The sequence below is a fragment of the Poecile atricapillus genome, chromosome 35 (genome assembly GCF_030490865.1).
Source record: "Poecile atricapillus isolate bPoeAtr1 chromosome 35, bPoeAtr1.hap1, whole genome shotgun sequence".
In the NCBI taxonomy this organism is placed as follows: domain Eukaryota; kingdom Metazoa; phylum Chordata; class Aves; order Passeriformes; family Paridae; genus Poecile; species Poecile atricapillus.
The window spans coordinates 3400473-3424518 of NC_081283.1; the positions used below are offsets into that span (position 1 = coordinate 3400473).

Genomic DNA, 24046 nt, shown 5'->3' on the forward strand with positions numbered 1-24046 from the left:
CTGCGGGGGCACCACAGCTGTCCCCAAATCACAGCAACCCCCAAATGTCACACGCAGCCCCCCTGGGACCCCTCAACAGCCAATGCACTGGGCACACTGGTTTTTACTGGTGCTGGCAGCACCTCGGTGCAGGGACATGACAGGAATGGGGACAAACTCCCAGAAAATGGAGCCAAAAAGTCTCTGGCTGGGCTGGCACCCATCCAGCACAGGGGGTGGGTGCTCTGAGACTCCCAGCAGCGGCTGCTCCCACCCCCAGCACAGCAAATCCCTCGGAGAATCTAGGATCTGTGTGAAAACGGTCCCTGCAGCATTCCTGGGACCCCACACCGGGCCCCTTTTGGGGTGTCCCTGCTGGGGAGGGGGCTCACGTGCTCTCGGTGCCCCCCCCGAGCTCCAGCGCCCTTCGGGCCATCTCCAGTGCCCCCTCCCGGGTCTGGTTCCCCCCGATGAAGCCGCTGGCGTGGACGAAGATGCAGCCGTGAATTCCAGCCAGCTCCGAGAGCGCCTCATCCCGGAGTCCCCGCCAGGCCTCGGGCAGGGGGAGCCTGTGGGGGGACAGAGGGGTTGGGAGTGACCCCGGCCCCGCGGGGGGCAGTGGTGGGAGCAGGGGAGGGGTCTCACCGGCTCTGGAAGCTGTGGGGGGCTGTGGGGACGCTCTGCACCCGCCACTGCCCGCCCCGGTCCGGGAACAGCACCAGCTGCAGTGGCTTGGGCAGGGCCAGCTCCCGCTCCAGCTGGAATAGGTGCTCCTTCCAGGGACAGCCACCCTGGGACAGCTCCAGGACCTGCCCACTGGCATCCACCTGCATGGGGGACACGGGGCTCAGTGTCCCCAAACATCTGAGTGGCCTCCGGCAGGGGTGCAGGGGCCCCTCCCCGGGAGGTTTCTACCAAAGGGATTTGGCCTCCTCCACGCCCCAATTCTCCCCCAGAATTCCAGATTCTGCTGGGCTGGCTTGGCATTACCTCGAAGCGGTGCCGGACAGCCTCTTCCACCAGCGCCCTTGCTGGCAGCCAGGCCCGGTGGTAGAAGTCCAGGCGCTGCAGGAACTCGCTGCCTGCCAGCTCCATGGCCCTCCTGAACCCCGCCTGGGGACACGGGGGTCAGCAGTGTCCCTGAGCACCGTGTCCCTAAGAGGGGTGTCCCTGGGGGCTGTCCCCACCTCGGTGTCCTGGTCGGGGTCGTTCCAGCGGGGGTTCAGATGCCCCACACGGGCACTCAGGGTGGTGCTCAGGGCGTAGCGCGGCTCCCCTGCCGCTGGCGCAATCCCGTTGTCCATAGCATCGACCTCCTCCACAAAGTTCTCGTACAGCTGGGGACAGGGAGGGGGAAAGAGGGGACAGAGGAGGGGGGAACGTGAGGAACAGTGAGGGGACAGCAAGACGGAGCAGTAAGGGGGCAGTAGAGGGGGGACAGGAGGAACAGCGGGGCAGAGAGGACAGTGAGGGGACAGCAGAGCTCAGCCTGGCTGGAAGCCCAACTGCCCCAGCAGCTGCCACAAACTGGTCCCCTTTCTCCACCAAGGACAAGCCCTGGGCATGACTGTGACCCTGGCAGGGTGACAGACCCCCCATTACCTTGTCATAGAGCGCTGTGACCACGGGCCCATCCTCGGGCTGCCCCAGGAGCCCCGCGAGGATCTGGGACCCGAAATGACAATAGACGAGCCCGGCGCTGCTCAGCTTCGTGCTCCAGGGCTTGTCCGGCCGCAGGCTCCGCATGGACTCCGTGAAGGACCTGTGGGGCCACACGGTCACCCCGGGGTCCCCCGGGGATGCCGCTGTCCCGGGGCCGGTGTCTCACCTTTGGTGGTGGTCGTAGCGGTGCCGCCCCGGGTCGTACTCGCCCCCCACGTCCACCACCACATCACAGGCGGCCAAGCGCTGCGGGTCCCGCGTCCGCACGATCTCCGCGTCCTGCAGGGGACACCGCGGTGAGGATCCCCAGGGCCACCGGGAACCCCCGGGAGCGGCTCCTGGTGACGAGGGACACCGGGGAGGGCCCCTGAGGAAGAACAGGGGACACCGGGGTGACCCCCAGGTGGGACCGGGGACACAAGGGGGACCGCTGCGCGGGCTCAAGTGTCCCCACGTGGGACCGGGAGAGAAGCGACCCCGGGAGGAAGACCCTGGGAACCCGCACGGTTCCCCCGTCCCTTCATGCCCGGGGCGGAACCCCGAGCCGGGCGCGCTGCCGGTGCCCCCGCACGCTGCACCGTACCCGGTAGCGGGGCAGGAGACGCAGCAGGAAACACGCCAGCGCCTCGTCGCAGTGGAAGGTGCCGTCGTGGGTGCCGATGCGAGCGGCGGGCTCGGGGTGCGGCCGCTTGTGCCCGGTGCCGGTTACTGCCCCGGTGGCCGCCATGACCACGGCCCGGGCGGCGCGCGCTGCCCCGCGCATGGCGGCGGGGAGGCCCCGCCCCTCCGAGGCCCCGCCCTCATCAGCATAAACCCCTCCCATTTCCGCCCCCGCGCTTGCCCGAGTGCGCACGCGCAGGGGCCCGGGTCACGGCGCCGGTTGGGTGTGGCGAGCGCCCCCTGGCGGCCTGTACCGGGCACACGCGGGCTGGACCGGGACATGGGGACAGCGGGACACGGGGGACAGCGGGACACGGGGGACAGCGGGACACGGGGGACAACCTCCACCTACCTTTGGGACAGACACACACACTTCTGCACATCCCCCCTGGGGACACAGGGATGGACACACAGGGATGGATGGCCAGACACACGAGCCTGGGGCTGAGTTGATTTGCCCAAGCAGGAATTTATTGGCCAGAATCGAAGACCTTCTGGACACTGGGGACCCTCCGGCCACTGGTCATGGCCCAGGGGGGCTCTGATGACTCTTCTCAGGGGTCTGGAGCCTCTCAGCTGCCAAACCCCCCTTCCCAGTTTGCTGTGAGTAGGAACGAGGGCCTGGAGCTGCCTCCAGAACGTGGCAGGAGGAGGAAGCCAAGCTGGAACTGGGGTCCCTGCCCCAGCCCAGGGGTCATCATCTCATCCCCCAGAGGGGTCCAGCTCCAAAGTGGGGGTGTCACCTGGAGATCCCATTGCTCCCCCATTCCCAGGGAGTGCAAACAAAGCTCATCCTGCTCTTCCCTTTGAGGGCCGAGGACAAAGGTTCCCCTCTAGGGGCTTTCCCAGCTGCCTCTGGCTCATCCCAGTCTGGCAGCAGCAGCACACGGGATGTGTGGGAGCTGTGGGGACATCGCCCATGGCACCTGCTGGCCGGGATTTGGGGTGTCCGAGCCCACGGCTGCTGTGGGATTTCGGGGGGGATCAGAGCACCGCATCCACAGCGGCACCCCGAGTTCATCTCCTAGCACTTCCCCTTCCCAGCGTTCGGGAAGAGTTTCGAGGCAGCCCAGCCCCAGAACATCCACGGGGGGATCCAGCTCCCGGAAGGGGAAAATCCTGAGCGGAGACACCAAACCCCAGCCCCAGCTCGGGCTCAGCCCCCCGATCCTCCCAGCACAGCCGGGCGCGGCTCCTCCCTTCTCCGGGGCACCCGGGGCCGGCGCTCAGGAGATCTCGTTGCCGAACACCTCGAGCAACAGCGGCGTGAGCTGCATGCTGTGCTCGGGCTGGAAGGCCAGGCAGCGGTACTGCCGCGAGTGCTCCTCGTTCAGGCTGCGCAGGTCCGCCAGCTTCTGGATCATCTTGGCGTAGAGCAGGCGGCTGCCGGGCGCGGCGTGCCGGGCGCGGATGTAGCTCTGCAGCGCCTCCGAGAGCCGCTCCTGCAGCGCCTCCACCCGCCGGGGCTCCCGCACGCCCGGCCGGTCTGCGGAGAGAGGATTCCCTGCCGCTGTGGGGAGATGATTCCCTGCCGCTCTGGGGAGATGATTCCCTGCCGCTGTGGGGAGATGATTCCCTGCCGCTGTGGGGAGATGATTCCCTGCCGCTGTGGGGAGATGATTCCCTGCCGCTGTGGGGAGATGATTCCCTGCCGCTGTGGGGAGATGATTCCCTGCCGCTGTGGGGAGATGATTCCCTGCCGCTGTGGGGAGATGATTCCCTGCCGCTGTGGGGAGATGATTCCCTGCCGCTCTGGGGAGGTGATTCCCTGCCGCTCTGGGGAGGTGATTCCCTGCCGCTCTGGGGAGGTGATTCCCTGCCGCTCTGGGGTGGTGATTCCCTGCCGCTCTGGGGAGATGATTCTCTTTCTTTCATCCCTTTTTAGGGCCAGCTGTGCTTGGGGGTTTTCCCTCCCTTTTGTGGGTTTTTTGGATTTGAGGTTTTCCTCTCCCTTCTGTGGGTTTTTAGGGTTTGGGATGGGTTTGTCCCTACCTGGGGACAGGATGCAGATGGCCATGAGCAGCACATGCTCCTCCTCATGCAGGTTCAGCTTCTTCAGCCCCACCTGGAACTTCACCAGTGGCTCCAGCAGGTCCATGCTGTGCCCAGCTGTGGAGAGAACGGAGCCTCAGAGGGGCTCTGGAAAAGGCTCTTTTCCTCTGCAAGGGGATTTTTCCCTTTGAAATGGGATCTTCTTTCCCTTAGAAGGGGATAATTTCCTCTAGAAGGATTTTTTGGACACATTGAGGTGGCACGGGGGCCATTGAGGTGGCACTGGAGAAATTAAGGCACCACTTGTCATCCTCCAAACCCCCAAAATTTGGGGCAGGACCCACCCCCTTTCTCAACACAAAACCAGGTGTGGAGGGAAGGCTCAACGGTGAAAACCAGGGAATTTCAGGATTTGGGCTGGGATTCCCTTACCCTGGGTGACATCGCTGACCCTGTACTTGAAGTCGTTGCTGCCGCAGGTCCAGGACATGTCCTCGAGGGTGAAGGACTGGTTGGAGCGCAGCATGATCACCTCGATGGCGCTGCACTTGAGCAGTACGATCTGGTCCTCCGCAGACAGATCCCTGCAGGGGGATTTGCCCTCTGGATGGGGATTGGGATGCTCAGGGGACAGAGGGGACACAGGGCAGGGCCAGGAGGAACTGCCACCCCTCAGAAATTCCTGTTCCAGGAGGTTTTTTTTGGGTGTGTTTTTGCCTCAGATCTTGGGGTGAACAGAACTTGAGGCCCCTCATGAGCCACTCGAGTGCTGCAGGAGCTCTGGTGTCTCCCTGCTGGAATTTGTGTGTGTTTTCCAGAGCATTTGGGAAAGAGGAGAACCCCAGGGAGGGGGAGAGACAGAAAACAGAGCTGGGAAGGGGAAACAGGGAAGGGTGTGAAGGGCAGCACAGGATTCCTGGGAGCGGGAAACACCAGGTTTGGAATCCCAGGCCTCACCTGAATCCCGGGATCATCTTGGCAAAGCCGATCACCTTCTGGATGCTGTAGCTGACCAGGTCAGCCAGGTGTGGAAGCATGGAGAGCTGCGAGAACTCCAGGTTCATGGAGGAGCTCTCGTCCTGCTCCTCAGGCAGCCCCAGGCTGGGAAACGGCGGCGGCTCCACGGAATCTGTGGAGAGGGAAACGCTGAGGGGACCCTGTGTGCACAGGCTGGTTTGGGACCCCAGTTTGGGAATGTGGATGAAGAGGAGGAAAAAGAGCAAGGCAGACCCTTGCTGGGGTTAATTTGGGCTCTGGCACAACCATCCCCCACCCCTAGAATTTGGGGCATCACCTCCGGCCCAAAGCGAGTCCCGGGGTCCCTCCCTGGCTGCCAGTCCCACTTTGGGGCCAGGAGGGAGCGGGGCACACCTGGGAATGTGCTGAAGGCCTCGGAGCCGAAGAGATCTGAGGAATCCTCTGAGGACAGGTCCTGGGTGAGCAGGGACGAGGATTTCGTGGCCCCTCTGCTGCTGGCGTGGCTCCTCACAGGGGGCTGGGGGAGAAAACAGAGAAAACTCCCTGAAGAGCAGGGCAGAGCAAGGGGTTGGTGAATTTTGTGGGGGGAATTTGAGGGATAGAAGAGAATTTTGAGGTCAGTACCCGAAATCTAGTGAAGTCAGCGTAGGTGGGGTCGTAAGTTTTGCGATGGGCCTCAAGCAGGATGTCAATGACTTTCTGCTGCTCCTCTGACAGTTTGGGTTTGAGGCTTTCCCTCAGTGCTTCCTCCTCCTTCCTCTTCAGGATCAGCTCCCGCTTCCTCTGCACCTCTTCATCTGTCAGGATGACTGGGAAAGGAAAAGGGCTGGAATTAGGAGTTGGAAAGACCCCTGGATGCCTCACCCAGCCCCTGGAAAAACACTTTTTCCACCCAGAAAAATACCTTTTCCCCCCTACAGCCCCTTGGCCCCGGTTTCCTGCTGTGCCCAGGAGGTTTCTGGTGCTTTTTGGTGAGGCTTTGGGGGCAGCGAGGCCGTGCCAGCCGTGCCTGCTCTGCTCCCTCCCTGTTTGCTCAGCACTCTCAAATCCCAATCCCAAAACCTCTGGGGCTGCTGGGTTCACCCAGCTCCAGCTCCTCTCAGCTGCCGGCTGCCACTAGGGGTGTCCAGCGCTGCTTCAGGGCAGTTTTAATCTGATTTTTAAGGTCAAGGCACAGCCAAACCTCCCCGCCCTCAGGGTTGGGGATTTATGGCTTTTATTGGGGTGGTGGCGCTCAGCAGCGGCCAAAGGTTGGGCTCCACGGAAGGCTGGGCCTGTTTATTTAGGGAAAAGGAGCAGCTAGGGGCAATTTGGGCTCAAATCTTCACTTTTTATCAACAGCTCCAAGCCCTGAGCAGCTGAGAGAGGCTGGAAGGGAAAAAAAGCTGCAGGGAGCTGCACAAATCTCTGGGATCACAACTCCCGAGAGCGCAGGGTGGGACAGAGCCCCCTAAAACCAGGGGTTCCCTTTCCTCAGCCCTTTCTCCAGGCACTGGAGGCCCCCCAAGGGTTGTTTGTGAATTCCCTGGGTGCAGGGATCTGATGCTGGGAGAGTCAAGGTGGAATTTAGGGCGAGAGGTCGGTGAAGGGCAGCGGAAGGAGCTCAAGGCAAGGAACCCTCGGCCTCCCCTGCTCCTTTGGCCAAGGGCGATTTTCCATTCTCCATTTTCCATTTTCTAGCCTTGCACAATCACAGAGGGGCCTGGGACACTCAGAAGGGGCTGAAAGGTCACTCCCACCTCCACCACTGACAGCTCCATGTCTGCCTGGGGAGGAAAATCAGGATTTTGCTGTTCCCCCATCCCAGTTTTTATCACAAAAAGGATCAGATCCACGTGGGTACTGCCTGCTCTGGGTCACCCATCCCTGGCCCTGCACAAAGAGCAGGAGCTGTTAACAATCCGCAGAGAAGGATTTTTAGGGATTATTAGGGAAGCATCCAAGGGAACCCAAACATCCCTGAGCCCCTCCCTCAGCTCCAAGAGCGACACAGGAGAATTCCCAAATCCCACAGCCTGCAGGGGCATTTTCTCTGCCTGCCACCCCCGCTTGGCCCCAGACAGGCAGGAACCCACAAATGTTTGCCCCAGTGGATGGCTCAGGGCTGGAATTTGGTCAGAGCCCAAATTAAGCCCGGCACCAGGCTCTGCCCCGCTCCTCTTCCTCCCTCTCCCACACTGCCAGCCTCGAATCCCTGTGGAAAACAAGGCCTCAAAACCTCCCCAATTCCCTTTTTCCACCTAAAAATAACCCCAACCCTTCGTCCTCCCTCGTTTTTCCAGCGGCAAAGTCCATTTTAAGCTATTTTTAGCCTCTCTGGGTCAGTTTTGGTTAATCTGGGCAGGATTTGCTAACGGGGCCGTTTACACGTTAACTCCTGTGGGGAAAACATGGAGAAATCTTGGAGAAAAACCCCTGGAATTACTGCCCAGGAACTTTCCAGTCCTTTCTGGCTAATTAATTGGCTGCTGGTGCAAATTAAAGCACCTCCCTCATTAGGGGCTCCTCAAAAACCAGGGACAACTCCACAAAATTTGGGGACAGCCAGTGTGGGTGTGTGGCCTTCTCCTCCCTCATCAACCTGCCAATCCCAAAGAATAAAATCCAGGGATTTCCATCAGGAACACTGAAAATTTAAGCATTTATTAACCCACAAACACCTACAAATTCAGATTTTCTGGAGGCCCCGGGGTGACATCAGGCTCTGTTTGCGCCCTGTTTAGCACATCAGGGAAAGGGCCCTGCTTCCATATCCCGAATTTCCAGCTCCATGGACACCCTGGCCACAATTTCCCAGCAGAAAATATTTGGTTGGAGCTCTCCAGGAGCACCCAGCTCCTCCCCAGCACCTCAAACACGATTTATTTTTAAAAGCCACTTATCTCTAAATACACCCAGAGAAAACAAACATTTGGGCCACGTTTGTGTGTTTGGACTGGGTTTTAAAACCACTTTAATTCCCTCTGCTGTTGACTTAAGTCCCTGCTTTATCCCACATGGAAAAAAGGTTTAGGAAAAAAAAAATCCCAGAGGAAGAAGAGGAAAACCCAACCCGGCTCCATGGGGATGGGGAAGCTCATCCAGCTCTCCCCATGGAGCATGGAAAAGAGGCTTTTCAGAGCCATTGGGAGATATGGAGCTGATTTTCCTCAAAAAACCAGGAGAGCCCATGAGAAAACAACTCCTGGATGGGCAGGAATCATTAAACCAGCTCCTCTCAATCATTACCTGCTGCTTCCCCTGCCCTTTGCATTCCCCCGGGACGGTGCCAGTGCCACCCCTGGCTCCAGGGATGTGGAAAAGGCCCCCGGAGCATTCCCAGTGTCATTCCCAGGAGCTGGACACTCACATTCCTTCATCATTCCGATGTCCACGCAGCGCTTGAGCCGGCAGGCCTGGCAGTGCCGCCGGTTGTCCTTGGTGATGTGGCAGTCCCCGCTGAAGGGACAGGTGAACGTGGCCTTCTTCTTCATGCTCCTCCTGGAAAAGGGCAGGAAAAGCGAAAAAGCCCCTTTTTGGGTTGAATTCTCACTGATCTGGCTGATGCTCCAAACATCGGTTGAGTTGGGAGCTTCGAGCACTGCTGGAAAAGGAGAATTTTTCAAGAGGAAACATCCAAGGGGTTCAGCCACAGCTTTATCCTAAAAGGGTTTGGTGGGAATGACCTTAAACCCCCTTGATCCCACTCCCCAAAAACAGGCTGCCCTAAGCCCAGCCCACTGCCTGGAGAAGGTTTTTGGGTCCAAGCAGGGATTTTTAAGGCCAGGAGCGTGGAAGGATTGCGGGATTGCAGAGAAACCCCCCCGGCAGCAAAGAGCCCCAAGCTGGGGCTGTGTGGTTTAAACCCAGCCGCCCTAAGCCCGGCTTTGCTGGCAGAACTGGCCTGAGCACATTTTGGGTGTGCAGGGAGAGGAATTCTTGCTGCAGGACACAGGGGAAGGAGCCCGAAAATGACAACCCTGGGCTGTGGAGAAACCACAGCGGAATGGGAACGTGGAGCCACCGGGACAAAGGGTCAGGGCCAAAATAACCTAGGAAAAAAGGGTCAGAGCCTTCCAGGACAACGGGTCGGAGCCAAAATCTTCCAAGGAATAATGGTCAGAGCCAGAATTTCCAATGAAAAAGGGTCAGAACCTTCCAGGACAAAAGGTCAGAGCCAAAATCTTCCTGGGATAAAGTGTCAAAGACAGAAACTCCCAAGGAAAAAGAGTCAGACTCTTCCCAGGACAAAGGGTCAGAGCCAGAACTTCGGAGGAAAAAGGGGGTAGATGGGATATTGGGAAGAAATTCCTCCCTGTGAGGTCCTGGAATAGAATTCCTGGAAAAACTGTGGCTGCCTCATCCCTGGAAGTGCCCAAGGCCAATACTCAGGTAAAAAATGGGTTAAAAAAATCAAATCTGGGCAAAAAATACGAAATAGGGGTAAAATATGTCAAATATGGGTTAAAATATTGAATATGGGGAAGAAAATATTTAAAAATGGGTAAGAAAATCAAATATGGGTAAAAATCTTTAAGATTTCCTCTGGCTGCAGTCCCAGGAATTAAAGGATGGTTTTAGAAAGGGAGATGTAAACAGAGCAGCTTCACTCTGCCTTTACCTGCCGGGAATTTGGGATTTTTGGGAATTCATCCCAGAAAAATGGATGGCAGAGGCCTGTTTTTCCCCATTCCTCCAAAACCTTTGGAACTTTGCTGTTCCCAATGGGGGACAAACAATCCAGCACTCAGAATTCAGCCCTGGACACCCCCAAATTCCCAATTATGGTGCACAAAAAGCTCCTTTTTTTCCACAAAAACTGAGGAAAAGGCCGGGAATGCACAAACAACGAGGCCTTGGAGCAGGGAAAAACATTGCCGGGGCTTGGGACAGGCCAAAATTCCAGGTTTGGAATGAAAATTGCAGCTTGGGTGGCTCCGGAGGCTCCCAGGGTGACACCGGAGCCAGGCTGGGCTGGAATTCCATGGAAACATTCCCAAGCCGCCCATTCCCAGGCAGATTTGGGATCCCAGGGGGTAAAAATAGAGGATTCCAAACCTCATTCCCAGCCTGGAATGAGGGAATTGCGTTGGGAGTGGGGAGAGATCCAGGATGAAGTGGGGATGGGGGCAGAATTCCCAGAATGACACAGAATTCCCTGGAAATGCTGGATTTTGGAAGAGCTGCTCCAGTGGATCCCCTGCCCCTCCTTGTCCCCCAGTCCAAGAGGTTTTTGAGAAGATTTTAGGGCTTTTTGGCTCAGGAAAAATCCCAGTTTGTGACCCCAGGGGAGTTTCCCACACACTCCCCACTTTTCCCAGAGTGCTGCAAGGCTCCCAGATCCATGAAAAACTCTGGAAAAATAGGGAAAAAACCATCTCAAGGTTCCAAACCCACAAAAAAGCCCATCGATTCCTTAAACCACAGGAACGCGGCACCACTTGGAATTCCGGGTCTGTTTCGGGACCCCATTGGGACTCCAAGGTTTTTCGGGATGAGGCATTCCCGGGAGCCCAGGCTCACCGGAAAAAGCCCTTGCAGCCCTCGCAGGTCATGGCATTGAAGTGGAAGCCGGTGGCTCTGTCCCCGCAGACCCCGCAGATCCTGGAAATGTTCCGCTCAGCATCTCCAGTGGGATCGGCCAGGGAGGTGCTGGAAGCGCCCGGATCCATGGCTGGAAGGGGGGAAAAAACTGGGATTTGTCACGAATGTTCAGGACTTTTCATTCCACTTGATCTGGGGCAAGATAGGGGGCTTAGTCCTAAAATTATCCCTAAAATTCAGGATTTTTCCTTGGATTTCCCCTGCTATGGGCAAGGAATTTTTATTCCCATTGGCTCTGGCATTAAAAGCACCCCAAAAATTCCCATTTTTGGGATTCTGGAAAGCCAGGAAAGCTCTGGGATTGGAAGAGGCTCAATTAACCTGGCTTAATCACTAATGAGGCAAAACAGCTTCATTACAAACAAATCCCACTGCTCCTTTTAAATGGGAAAATCCAACAGTGCAGAAATTTTCCCAGGATTTTCCCAAAAAAAAAGATCCCTCCAGCACCACTGTGGTCACTTCATGGTAAAGCTTTCACCCTTTTCCAAGGAAAAACTCAAAAAAAACCCTAGGAATGGGAATTTTTCCCACAGAATCTTCCCTGGTATCCCCTGAACCCTTCCTGGATTTCCTCCTCTTGCCCCAAATCCTTCCCCTTCCTCCTTTATTTTCCAATCCCTAATTCCAGGCTGTCCAAGGAACTCTTCCTCCCGTATCCCCCAAAAAAATCCAGGGACAGCCAACAGGCAGAAGCTGCCCCTACTTGTGGCAAATTCCAGAACTCCTCCGGAGCTTCTCCCTGGATTTCGAAATATTCCCAAACAGGTTCTAGCTCCCTCTGGAGAGAGAAAACCACCCCAGGAAAATGCAATTCCCAGGAATTTTCAACATGCTTTTTTTTTTTTTCTTTTATGATCTCCAGCCTCTCTTTTTTTGGGCTTTTTTTGCTCCAGAGGAAGGAAAATTCCAGCAAAATGCTCCTGAAATTTACACTGGAAGATAGGGGAAAGGAGCTGGAATTTGGGAAATTTCAACCTTAATTCCCTGGATTGGAGCAAGGATTATCTAAAGTTGCTGGGACAGGACCCCTGGGAAGGTTTAGGGTAGATTTTAGGGAAAACTCCTTGTCCAGAGGGTGGTCAAGCACTGGAAAAGCTTCCCAGGGAACGGGCAGGGCCCTGAGTCTGCCAGAGCCCAAGGAATTTTTGGAAAACACTCTTGGATATTTGGGATTTTTGTGTCCAGTGCAGGGCCAGGAGCTGGACTGGATGATCCCAACTCAGGATTTTCCAAGATTCCAGCTCCTCCCTGCAAGGAAGAGTCCGGAATCCAAGGTCCCGGGATCCCACGTGGGATCGGGGCCTTTCCAGGCCATGGCCCTGCCCCACAATAAACTCATTTCCCAACACTCCCGGTGGTTAAAGGCCAATTTCCAAACCCATTCCCAGCAGGGGAAACCCTATGGATTTGGCTGAGGGGGATTTTTGGTGTGGGATGTCCAAAATCCACTCAAAATCCACCCAAAATTCACTCCCAATATCCAGCGTGACAGGAGTGAAAGAAAATCTGATATCATCCCCAAACCAGGAATAGTTGCAGCTCCAAGGCCTTCCCAAAAACTCCAGTCTCTAAAAGCCTCCAGGGACACAAACCCAACCCAGTGCCTGTTAAACCTCCCCAGCAATTGCCAATTTTCCTTGGAAAAGGAATTTTGGATGGGATCACAGCCCCTGTGCTGCTCAGAGACCCCAAAAAGGGGCTCCAGACCCCAAACCAGGTGATGGGGAGGGTGACAAGGATGAGCTGGATCCCAAATCCCGGCTTTCCCCACCTGTCTGGACAAGCCTGGAGGAAAATTCCAACTGATCCCAGCACGTGATGGGGCCCAGCCCTGCCCCACTCCTTCCCTGGCAATTCCCCCGCTGTTCCCCTTCCCGAGAGGAGCAGCAGCATTCCTAGCCCAGCTGGAGCAGGAATTGCTTTTCCCAGCTGTTCTTGGGCTGCAAAAAGATCCCAAAATGACATTTTTGAAGCTGTGAGCAAAACCCTGCCCTGGACCTGTTCCCTCTCCTTCAAGGATCCCAAATCCCCCTTGGATTCAGGGACCAGATCCTGCCTCGCCCTTTGCCTGCCAGCTTGGGACACAACCGTCCCCAACTTCCCTGGGTGGAAATGCCACCCCTGGGAGCAGCAGGAAGAGTTTTGGGAGTGGGGAAGAGAAATTCCTGGGAATGAAGCAGCACCAAAATCCCAATTTTTGGGCCTTGTCCCAGGCAGTGTCCCCAGGAGCAGCAGGGCAGGACAGGGGCCACCCTGGGCAGCAGCAGGACACAAATCTAGGTTTTCCCATGGAATTCTTGGAGTGTCCCAGCCCCTCAGGAAGGGATTGTGAAGCCCAGGGTGCCCCCAGGCACAGGAATTGCACCAGAACACCAGGAGAAAATGGGAAAAGACTGCAAAATTCCAGAAAAACTACACTGGGAAAGGCTCTCCGTACGGAAAAAATTCCCAAAGCAGAGGTGAAAGGACAGCACCAGCCCCACACTGTGGAATAAAATCCTCTTTTTGTGCTGGAAGCAGCCCCACAAGAGCCCTGGCAAGGTGTGGAGCCACACAAGTGATTCCCACCTGTGGCAATTCCCAGGAAATCTGGGGTTTGCTCTCCCCTCCCAGGGCCACCCAGGTGGTCTAAAAATAGAGCTCCCAAACAGGGGATTTATGGAGAGAGGACGGATTGTTTTTAGGGAGTTCTCTTGGGCAGCAGGGACAGGAGAGCCCAAATCCCTTCCCTGGTATGTGACTGGAGGAAAAGGGAATTTTAACAGAAGGTCCCCCCTTGGAGCTGGAAAAGAAGCCTTTAGAGGCCTGAAATCCCTGACCATTCCCTATCCCTGGGATATGCCCAGTGGAAAAGGGAATTCTCATTCCCCAGAACCTCAGCTTGCCCAAGGAAGGAGGAGGAGGAGGAGGAGGAGGAGTGGGAATGATGCAGCAGCCAGAGCTGTTGCAGCCTGGAATTGGGAAACTGGAGCAGCAGCCACACCTGGGGCATGGAGAAGGTGGGAAAACGCTCAGGAAATGGCTCAAACTCTTCCAGAGAAAAATCAGGAAGGCTTCATGTGCCAAAAATCCCTTTTCCACCCAATTTGCCTCTGGGAAGCAGGAGCACACTCAGGAATCACTCCAGGAAAGGAGAATCCCTCCCCAGTGTTGTTGTCCCCCTGCCCAGGAGAATGTGGAGCAGCTCCTGGGATTCCTGGGAATGAGGAAACAGCTTTGGATGTGCAGATAAAGGTTCTAGGTGTTGTTTTCCACCACTTCTATGGGTGAAAATTGTGAAATTGGAGCAGCGGTCACACACGGAGCACAGAGACAGTGGGAAAAATCTCAGGAAACATCTCAAACTTTTCCAGAAAAACGCTAGAAATGCCAAAAATCCCTTTTTGACCTGACTTGCCTCCAGCAAAACCCTCTGGGAAGCAGGAGCACGCTTAGGAATCACTCCAGGGAAGGAGAATCCCTCCCCAGCATTGCTATTCTCCTGCCCAGGAGAACATGGAGCAGCTCCTGGGATTCCTGGGCATGAGGAAACAGCTTTGGATGTCCAGAAAAAAAAAAAAAAAAAAAATCCGGGTGTAGTTTTCCACCCCTTTTCCGTTTATTAGCGGCAAAAAAGAGCGAGGGTTGAGCTGATAAGGGCTGAGATAAGAGAAAGGGCCTGAGTAGGAGCTGAGTCAGCAGAGGCTGGAGATGAAGCTGTGGCACCGGCAACATCCCGGCAGTGCCACCCTGGCAGATTTTTTGCTCCATTCACACCTCAATTTAATCTTAATTTCCCTGGAATTTGCTCCCCTTGCTTTCCCCATATTTTCCCTGGATTTTTTTCTCCTCTCACATCTCACTTTCACCATCATCTCCCTGATTTTTTTTTTTTTTTTTTTTTGGTCATTTTTAATACCCAGAACCATTTTCATTCCCATTCCTCTTCTTTTTAGGCTCCTATTTCTGTCCCAGCCCACCTTCAACTGAGATTTTCCCTCTCCCAATCCCTGACAATTCCAGAATTTCCCCTCAGGGAGCTTGGGCCAGGCCAGCTCTGCTTTGGCCACAAGAGGTTAAAGAGGCCACAAGAGGTTAAAAACTATTCTCTGGAGCAGGATTAGCCATTAAATGGGAAAAAAATGGATTTTCCTGGATTTTCCATGTATTCCTCCCTAAACACAGCGGGATTCCGGGAAACAGGATCCAGCCATGATCCCAGGCGTGTTTTTATCTGGGAAAAATCTGATTTTTGGGATTTTTATTATTGCTGGGACATCTCAGTCCTGATCTGGTCACACCCTGGAGATCTGGGGCAGACATCTCCCATCACCCTCATCATCTTCTCCCAGATTTTCCTCATGCAGGGATTCCAGAGGGAACACAACCTCACCCTGGCATTTTTTTTCCTTTATTTCACCCCATGTCTGCCAGGTCCAGCCTAACCCCGGGGCTTTTTAAACTTTATTTAACTTTATTTACGCTCTTTTTACTCCCTTTGGTTTCCCCATATTTCCCTGGATTTTTGCTCTCCTCAGACCTTGGGGTTTCACCATCTCCCTAGATTTCTCTCCATTCACCCTTAGGTTTAATCTTAATGTCCCTGGATTTTTGTCCCCTCACTGCCCGATTTCCCTGGGTTTAATCTTAACGTCCTGGGATTCTTGCTGCCTTTGATCTCCCCATCATTTCCCTCGATTTTTCCTCCCTCCCTGGGTTTAAACCCCGATTTCACGGGATTTTTGCTCCACTCACACCTCTCTTTCCCCATCACCTCCCTGGATTTTTGCTCCCCTTGGTTTCCCCGGATTTTCCCTCCCTCTTCCCTGAGCTCAACCCCAATTTCCCGGGGTTTAACTCCAATTTTCCTGGGTTTTCGTGTCCCGCCGCGGCTCCTTCCCCGAGCCGGAGGAAGATGAGTCACAGCGGCTCCGGGGGAGGAGGACACGCCGCAAAAACGTCGCCTCTCCCGAAAACCTCTTTCCGAGAAAAAACCTCAACTTTTCTCAAAGCTCCAGCCTTGAAAAGGAGAGGAATGAGAGGCTCAGCCGCCTCTACTGGCCCCCAAAACTCTTTTGGGGTGCCCAGGGGAAGATCTCCCAATTCCTGATGCATAAAAATCCCCCCGTACCTTGATTTTCCTGGTGCTGGCGCGGCTCGGGATCGCTCCAAAATACGGGAAGGCACTGGGGAACTAAAAAGGAGGGTGATTAATGCCGTGCCGGGGGCTCAGCCCCCCAAAAAACCCGAGTTGGGATCTTGAATGTGGGTTTAAATGGGGCAGCTAACCACGAGAGCAGCCAGAAACCGTAAAACTGCCTTACAGGAAACCCTAAAGTCACATAAACACCCCCACAGCACCCAGGAACCCTAAAATCACCCTATAAAAAACCCTAAAGTCACATTAACACCGGCACAGCCTCCCGGAATTCCCCGGTTCCGAAGCCCCCCGGAGAGGGGGAGCCCCGGAGCGGGGAGGCCGGCGGTGCTTTCCGGGATGGGGGGACGCCCCAGAGCACCCCAAAACTCCCGGGTGATCTCAAATTTCTGGGGGCGGTATAGGCTGAGACTAGACAGTCCCTGACCCCCCTAAAACCAGGAGCCACCCCCTGAACGGGACCGGGGCAGCCCCAGCCCCAGGGAGACCCGAACTTTGGCTGGAGGGTCCCCAGCGGAGGGGGGGGCGCGGGCGGCCGGGGACTCCCGACCCCTCCCAGGGCACAGGAGGGGTCAGACACGCGCGGGACCCCCAGAGCAGCGGGAACACCGCGAGCCCAGAACAGGAAGCACCGGGGAGCGTCAGCGCCCGCCCCGTGTCCCTCACGCCGGCGGTGCCACCCCGTGCCCGCATCCCTTCACGCCGAGGGTCCCCCCACAGCCCGGATACCCCGGGAACAGCCACCCCAGCGTCCCGGGGAGCGCCGGAGTCACGGCAGGCGCTGAGAAGGGCTTGGCTTAGCCCCGGTGTCCCCCGGCCCCGGTGTCCCCCGGTACCTGAGCCCCGGCCCCGCTGCTGCCCCCGCCCCGCCCGCTGCCGCCTTTTGACGGGAACCGGCGCCCCTGGCCCCGCCCCCTCCGCGCCCCGCCCCGCCAATGCCAGCGCGGCACCGCCTTGGCCCCGGCCGCACGCGCCATACAAGGCGAGGGGTGGGCGTGGCCAAAGCGGAGGGGGCGTGGCGGGGAATTGCACGTGGCCCCCGGTAGCGCGGGGGCTTCCCCGGAGGGGCCGCTCGGGGTCCCCTCGGGCTCCCCTCTGCCCACCCGGCTTCCTGCCGACCACCCAGTGCCCTCCGGACCCCCGCTGCCCACCCGCTGCCCACCCGGCTCCCGGTGGCCGCCCGACCCCTCTCCCACACCAGCCCAGCTGAGCAGGTGCCAGCGCCCGGCGCTTTGGGGGCTGCCACCCCTCCAGAAAGTCGTGTGGGCTCGGGCAGCCGATCCAGCTCCCAGTGAGTGCCCAGGTCTGTACTGGGACAGGGCAAACGCCACCAGTACCAGAGTGCCACCCCCAGCACTCCTGGCTCTTTGCAGGCTCCAGATGCTCCCGTTGTCCCCACAGAGCCCTGAGGGTGATCCGAGCCTGGGGACCCACAGGACACCTGGATTTGGCTGCTCCTGAGAGATCTGAGAGTGTTTGGGACAGAGCAAAAACAGACCCTGAAAATCGAAAATCCCATTATTGGTGACTTGGAATGTGGAATTTTGGGCAGAGCCAGCTCAGCCTAACCCAACCCAAAGATGCTCCATGGTCTGGGCACGCTGCAACCCCAGTCTAAAATATCGGAATATTCGGCAATTTTCCTCTTCCCATCCTCAAACTCCTACCCGGAATGCAGCCACCTACAACACCGAATAAAGCAGAGAGAAACGCTCCCAGAAAACTCCTGCTGCTGCTCCCAGGGTTTATCGTGTGTCCCAGAAAGCCAAAATCCCGGGAGCAAACGAGCCCCCGGCGCAGCGGAGCCCCCACAGCCGCGGGCACCGGGTTCAGCTGCCGCGGTTTGCGTGGGGAAAACTATTCGAAATCGCCTTTAAATTGATTTAATGAGGCTGAAGAGGGGAAAACAACGTCTAGGAAGAAATGGGAACTCATCAGAGGCAATTTCGTGGCGCGGAAGGATTTCAGTAGGGCGGGGGGTGGGGAGTGGTGAAAGCTGCTCACGACCATCCCGGTGTTTTTGGGATCACAGCTCTTTCCATACCAAAAATGTCCCAAAATCTCTCCAGGCTTTTCCCTACTGACACGACCACGCACCAGACCAGCGTGACGCATTTTCCATAAAAATGTGCCATCGATCCCACCTTTATTCCACCGGGAATTTGTGCCCCCCGAGCTCTGGGCAAAGTTCGTGGCCGAGGAGGGTTTGAATTCCCTCCCGGTCTCCTGATTTCCTGCTGCTTTTCCGCTCTCAATGCAGCCGGCACGAGGGGTTTAGGGCCAAATCCCGGCTCTGCTCCGCATCCCCGGGGCAGCCAGGATGTGCAGGGACTCGGGGGAATTTAATTCCCGCACGGCATTTAATTCCTGCCTGGAAATTCCAAAAGCTGTGAGCGGGAGCCGCAGTTTTTGTGCTTCTCCAGCCTGGGAAAAGGGATCGGCGGGGCTGGGAGAAGAGGGGGATGGCTCGGGGATGTGGAGCGACAGGAGCTGGGATCCCCAGATCATCACGGAATGGTTTGGGGTTGGAAGGGACCTTAAGGATCGTCATTCCTATCCCTGGAATTGTCCCTGCACGGGGCTTGGAGCCACCTGGGAGAGCGGCAGGTGTGGGATAAAAGGGGCTGGATGAGCTCGAAGGTCCCTCCCAAAAAATCCCTCGATTGCACGATTCCGTTCCAGGGCTCAGAAATCCCTGAGGGACACACAGAAAAGTGGGAAAAGCCCCGATCCGGTATTTCTCTGCCCTTGGAGCAGCGATCCCTCATCCCGGAGCTCCTCCCGGGATGGATCCGGACTCGCCCCATTCCGGGGGAGCAGACATTTCCCGGGAAACGCTTCCACAATCCTACCTGGTGGTTGGGAAAGGGGCTTTTCCCCCTTTCCACCCATTCCCGTTGGGTTTGGGGACAGAAAACAATGGGTAAAACCAATGGGATCAAACCCAGGACGCAACAGGAGCCGAGGGGAGGCTGCGCGGGGAATTTTCGGTTCTCTCCCTGCTCTGGGAATTCTCTACGGGGACGAGCTCATCCCGCAGCGGATCCCAAGGGATTGGCAGCTATTTCTCGTTTCCCGATCCCTCTCCCTGCTCTTTTTTCAGCTCTTCCCTGGGATGCCACAAGCCCCGGGAAGGCGCAGAAAGGAGCCGTGGGAAGGAAGGAGTGCCGGGAATTCTCGCCCCACTTGGAATTTCGCTCCTGGGAAGGAGAGAAGAAATGATCCATAACATTGCCATGGGATACGGCTCCCGCGGCCGGGCAGGAGGTATCTCTGGAGCTCACAAATATTTAAATTTTGCCTTGAATTTCATTTTGATAGTTTGGGTGATTGGGAGAGGGGGGGATTTCATTTTCTATCGGCTTTCTCTTGGGTGTGGTGGGAAAAAAATCCTACGGGAGGGAATTTATTGAAGGAAAACGGACCCGGGAGCTGTCGGGGCTGGGGGAGGGGGGGGGGGCGGGGAGGGGAGGGGAGGGAATGGCCTGGAGTGGATTTTACCGCAAAAGTTGAGAGGTGCTGGAGGTGATGCTGGGCTGAACTGGGACGGTTCATATTGGGACAGGTGGGCTCAGACTGGTGTGGGAGCGCTCCGTGCCGGGAGCAGGGCTCTCACACCGGTAAAGCCCGAGTCTGTGCTGGTGTGATGGGGCTCACACTGTGACAGAGAGCCCCAAACCGGGGGCTCAGAGCTCCATGCGGGCTCTCGTCCCCCAAAGCCTCTCCCCACGCTCCGGCCGGGGAGGCCCCGCTGTGCGCACGCGCGCAATTAAATCACGCCCCGCCCTTCATCGCCCTGCCCCGCCCAACCGGAACCTCGCCTTGCTTCTGCGCGTGCGCAATTCTGACCACGCCCATCACATGCAAATGAAGTTGTGTTCAATGGCCCCACCCCCGAAAATGGTCACGTGCGCTCTGGGTGAATCGAGGGGGCGTGGCTCGCTGAACCCCCGCCCATCCGTTGTGACGAAATGGCCACGTGATGGGCGTGGTCAGAACAAGCCCGCCCCACCCCACACGAGGGTGAATGAGCGGGGCCATGGCCACCCCCCGCCCACCTCCAACTCGCGCCGTTGCCACGGCGACGGCGGCTGCGCGCGGGAACGGGGGCCAGGCGCCCCCTGCCGGACAGCGCTGAGGCGAGGGTTCCCTACGGGAAGGGCTCTGTGAGGGCGTGCGGCTGTGAGGGGGTGGTCTCTGAGGGAGGGGTTCCTGAGGGGAGGGGGTCTTCAAAGAGGGGTTCTTGAGGGAGGGGATCCTTGAGAATGAGGGAGTCTCTCAGGTGAGGGTCTCGGGGGCCATTGCGGGGCCTGCTCCTCTCGTGGGGTCTCAGGGGCTCTGGGGTTGTTCCTGAGGGGACTGGACGAGCCCCGGACCTGTTTCTTGGGGTAGGGTCTGACTGAGGGGATGCTGCTCTCAGTGGAGGAGGGGATGCCCTGGAGGGCGCTTGGTTCTGACGGGCTGGAAATGAAACCCACCGAGGTGTCCTTTTCTCCAGGGAAGCCCCTTGAGGATGGGGACACTTTCTAGTGGTTTTGGGACGCCTGAGAGGGGCATTTTAGCTTAGAAATTGCTTAAACCCCCCTTTGACAGTCCTGAGTTGTTCCTGCCACCTCTCCCAGGTGACACAACCGTTCCTATCAGCCACCGCCATGGGCTCTGTGCGTTCCCTGTCTGCTGTCAGCTCTGCCCTGAGCCACAGCAAGGCCGAGGATGAGGAGGGTGAGAATTTATTGGCCAGCCAGGAGCCTGTGGAGGACATGGCCAAGATTCCCTACATGGAATTCACAGGCCAGGACAGCGTCACCTGTCCCACCTGCCAAGGCACTGGATGCATCCCTACAGGTGGCTGCTCCTCTGGGGCCTAAACACGACAAAAAACAGCTCTAAACAGCCAAAAATTTTCACTTTTTAATGTGTTATTCCCATTTTTGCTTCCCAGAGCAGGTGAACGAATTGGTAGCTCTGATCCCCTACAGTGACCAACGGCTTCGCCCTCAGAGAACGTAAGGGAGGAGTTCCTTTATCACTTATTGCCGCATTTAGGGGCTGTTTTCACCCCGAAAAATAGGATTTAAAGCACGATTTTAAATATTTCTACTGTGCACATCACAATCCCACTCCTACCTTCCATCCCCTCACTGAAGTTTTGGGAGCAACTGCAAAAAAAAACCCCAAATCTTGCTTTGGTTGGTTGCTGATTACCCAGCTCCAAATGTGTAAAGGGAGGATTTTGAGCCATTTTGATATTAAAAATGTGACAGCAGCTCTTGTGTGCCTCTTCCAAGGAAACCAAACAGGGGATGGGGTTTTTTTAGAATCCAAATCTTGCAGAGGAGCTGAAGAATTTAATTTTTTTGTTTTTTTTTCGCAGGAAACTCTATGTGCTGCTCTCAGTGCTTCTCTGCCTTCTGCTGTCTGGCTTGGGGGTTTTCTTCCTGTTCCCCCACTCCGTGCTGGTGGACGATGATGGCATCAAAGTGGTCCAGGTGTGGTTTGACAGGAAAAACTCTGCTGTCCTCCTGGCCATCACGGTAAATTTTCTGTGGATTTGGGAAAATAAACCACCGGGGGAACGAGCCAGCAAGGTCAGGGTTGTTTCTGTCCCCTCCAGGCCACCCTGAGGATCAGAAATTCCAACTTCTACTCGGTGGCAGTGAGCAGCCTGAGCAGCCAGGTGCAGTACATGAACACTGTGGTGGGCAGCCAGCAGCTCACCAACGTTTCCAGCATCCAGCCCCTGAGGGACAAACTGGTACTGACTGGGAGTTCTGGGAGTTGCACCTTGGCATTTCCGTGTCCAGTGGCCACAGCGGCTTTTGTTCTGTCCACTCTCTCAAAAATGGGGTTGAAGGGTGATTAAAGTGTACTGAAATCTGATTTTTCCACTCTGTTGCAGGTGAATTTCACCGTGAAGGCAGAGCTGGGTGGATCCCTATCCTATGTGTAGTAAGGATTAACTGCTCCTTGGAGATACCTGTGGGAGGGAGAGGGTTAGAGCTGCTTTGATTCAAATTTGGTAAATTAATCTGGAAATTGCTCACTTCTCCTGCTCAGTTTCTTTGCCAGGAATTTTCTCAAGGTGCTGTGAGATGGTTTTGTTAACACCAAGGTGAAAAATACCAGCAGGAGCTGCCAAAAAACCCCAAATTCCTCAAGTTTTTCACTTGCTGACCAATTTCCTTGATCTTTTCCAGTTTTTTCTGCACTTTGCCCAAGGTGAAGGTCCACAACATCGTGATCCTCATGAGGTGGGTGCCGCTCCTGCTTTGGGCTCTTGGAGCTCTTTCCACCTTAAAGATTCTCCTCTGTGGTTCCTGAATCCCAAGGGAATTCCAGCCACAGTTTTGGGCTCCAAGGAGAAAATCCTGCTTGGATTTTCCCCAAATGCCCCCCAAATCCACCTCAGGGTCAGGTTTTAATCCAGCCCGGGGCGGGTAAATATGGGGTGGAGCACACATCCTCCTCCAGAGGCTGCAATTCCCTTTTTCACTGAAACCTGCAGGAATGGGTTGGTTGGGTTTTTTTGAGTAAAAGAGGAGTTTTGTGATAAATAGAAACTACTGGGCTGTCCCTTTGCCCTGCCAGGACCTCGGTGAAGCTCTCCTACATCGGCCACAGCACCCAGAGCGCCCTGGAGACCTTCCATTACCTGGACTGCAGCTCCAACTCCACGGCGCCGCTGCCTGCCCTGGCCCGGGGGGCTCCCTGAGGGCTCCCGGGGGGCTCTGGGCGACCTGGGGCTACCTCAGGCTGGCAGCAGGCACCGGGAGTGTGTGGGGGCAAACCCAGCAGCTCCGAGGCTCCTTCTCTTCCTTTTTGGGAACGAATCTGGAACTTTCCCTCCTGAATGAAGGGCTGAAGTCATGAAGATTTACAGTGGTTTGCACCTGTTCTGGAAGCTTGGCACTGTCAGGGTGTTTTGGGGTAAATGGATTTAATTTTTGAGAATAAATAATGTATTTTTTCAGGGGAAATTAATTTATTTTCCTGCTCAGTAGTGGCAGCACCTCAGGACCCCAAAAAGAGGACAGTTCCCACCAGGAATGTCGCTCTGTTACTCTCGGGAAGGAGGCAAAGGAACCCAAATCTTTGGAATGAACTTTTTCCTCCTTTTTCCCCTGTGGCTCCAACCTATTTGGCATCCAGAGGCTCTTTCCTGGGGTTTGAAATCCGGGAATTTGCTGCTTTTTATGCTCCACTTCCCACAGCAGCAGGGATTGGAAGGGGTTTTGTGGGAGGCTGGGATTCCAAGGCCTCCCTGCCGGGAGCTGGACATTCCTGCCGGTCGCTATCCCGAGGAAAATCCAGCTGCCAGCTCAGCCCCCGCAGCCCTTTGGCATTTTGCCCCTTTTTGGGAGTTTTTTTCTGGAATTTCAGCCCTCATTTCCCATGGGATTTGGGAGCCAGGCACAGCTACAGGTGAGGGAATCCTTCTTCAGTGGAAAAATTACTGGATTTTTGGGTGAGAGTGACACAAAATCCACATTTTGCTCCCTTTTCTGACAGGAGATTCCTGCCCCTGCAGTGTTTTTAGGGCTGAATCCTTCATTAAACCTGATTTGGATATTTCTGTGTGCTGTCCTTTATTTATTTTTTTTTTAAGGAAAAGCTGTGGATTTGTCCTAAATCCAGTGCTCTGCTGAGATTGGTGCTGTGTTTTTTCTTGCCGAAAAATCCCTGTTTTGCTGATGGATTTCCACAGAATCCCTGAATGGGTTGGCAGGGATGCTAGAGCTCATCCCATTCCATCTCCCACCATCTCAGGGATGGGGAATCCTCTGGGAATTCCATCCGGGGACCTCCCTGCCCTCACAGGGTGCAATTCCTTCCCAAAATCCCACCCAAACCTTCAGATCCCAGTGGGAAGCCACTCCTCGTGTCCTGTCCCTCTGTCCTCTGTCCTAAATCCATCCTCATCTCTCCTGAGAGGTCACCCTGGAGCCTTCCCTTCTCCAGGCTGAAAAATCCCATTTTTCCCAGCCCTTTCCAGGATTTTTTGGGGGAAAATGAGGGGGAAAAAACTCAGCCAGGTGCCCATTCCCAGCTGGG

At 56.1% G+C, this 24046-nt stretch overlaps 3 protein-coding genes across 7 annotated transcripts; 1 reads left to right on the plus strand and 2 right to left on the minus strand.

The window, feature by feature from the left end:
• Positions 1-85: 85 nt before the first annotated feature.
• Positions 86-2479, minus strand: MYG1 (MYG1 exonuclease). Its single transcript, XM_058861196.1, has 7 exons — positions 2225-2479; positions 1808-1920; positions 1582-1741; positions 1167-1316; positions 970-1092; positions 625-806; positions 86-548 (listed from the first exon to the last, which is right to left on the minus strand). The coding sequence occupies exons 1-7, from the start codon at positions 2462-2464 to the stop codon at positions 368-370; spliced, it is 1149 nt and encodes a 382-aa protein (XP_058717179.1). The 5' UTR covers positions 2465-2479; the 3' UTR covers positions 86-367.
• A 145-nt stretch (positions 2480-2624) lies between these two features.
• Positions 2625-16886, minus strand: VDR (vitamin D receptor). The gene is made up of 10 exons (XM_058861194.1): positions 16831-16886; positions 15968-16030; positions 10774-10924; positions 8621-8751; positions 5896-6080; positions 5665-5788; positions 5251-5422; positions 4726-4877; positions 4294-4410; positions 2625-3787 (listed from the first exon to the last, which is right to left on the minus strand). Exons 3-10 carry the CDS (start codon positions 10920-10922, stop codon positions 3528-3530), a joined length of 1290 nt encoding a protein of 429 aa, XP_058717177.1. The 5' UTR covers positions 10923-10924; positions 15968-16030; positions 16831-16886; the 3' UTR covers positions 2625-3527.
• A 2353-nt stretch (positions 16887-19239) lies between these two features.
• Positions 19240-22811, plus strand: TMEM106C (transmembrane protein 106C). 5 transcript variants are annotated; one of them, XM_058861229.1, is made up of 8 exons: positions 19240-19261; positions 20617-20839; positions 20942-21000; positions 21369-21528; positions 21609-21749; positions 21894-21943; positions 22192-22245; positions 22583-22811. In XM_058861229.1, exons 2-8 carry the CDS (start codon positions 20708-20710, stop codon positions 22704-22706), a joined length of 720 nt encoding a protein of 239 aa, XP_058717212.1. In that variant the 5' UTR covers positions 19240-19261; positions 20617-20707; the 3' UTR covers positions 22707-22811. The 5 variants fall into 5 exon arrangements, with proteins under 5 accessions (XP_058717212.1, XP_058717210.1, XP_058717209.1 ...); XM_058861227.1 differs by having other exon boundaries at positions 19246-19261; positions 20937-21000; XM_058861226.1 differs by lacking the exon at positions 19240-19261 and adding an exon at positions 20111-20168 and having other exon boundaries at positions 20937-21000.
• Positions 22812-24046: the final 1235 nt, after the last annotated feature.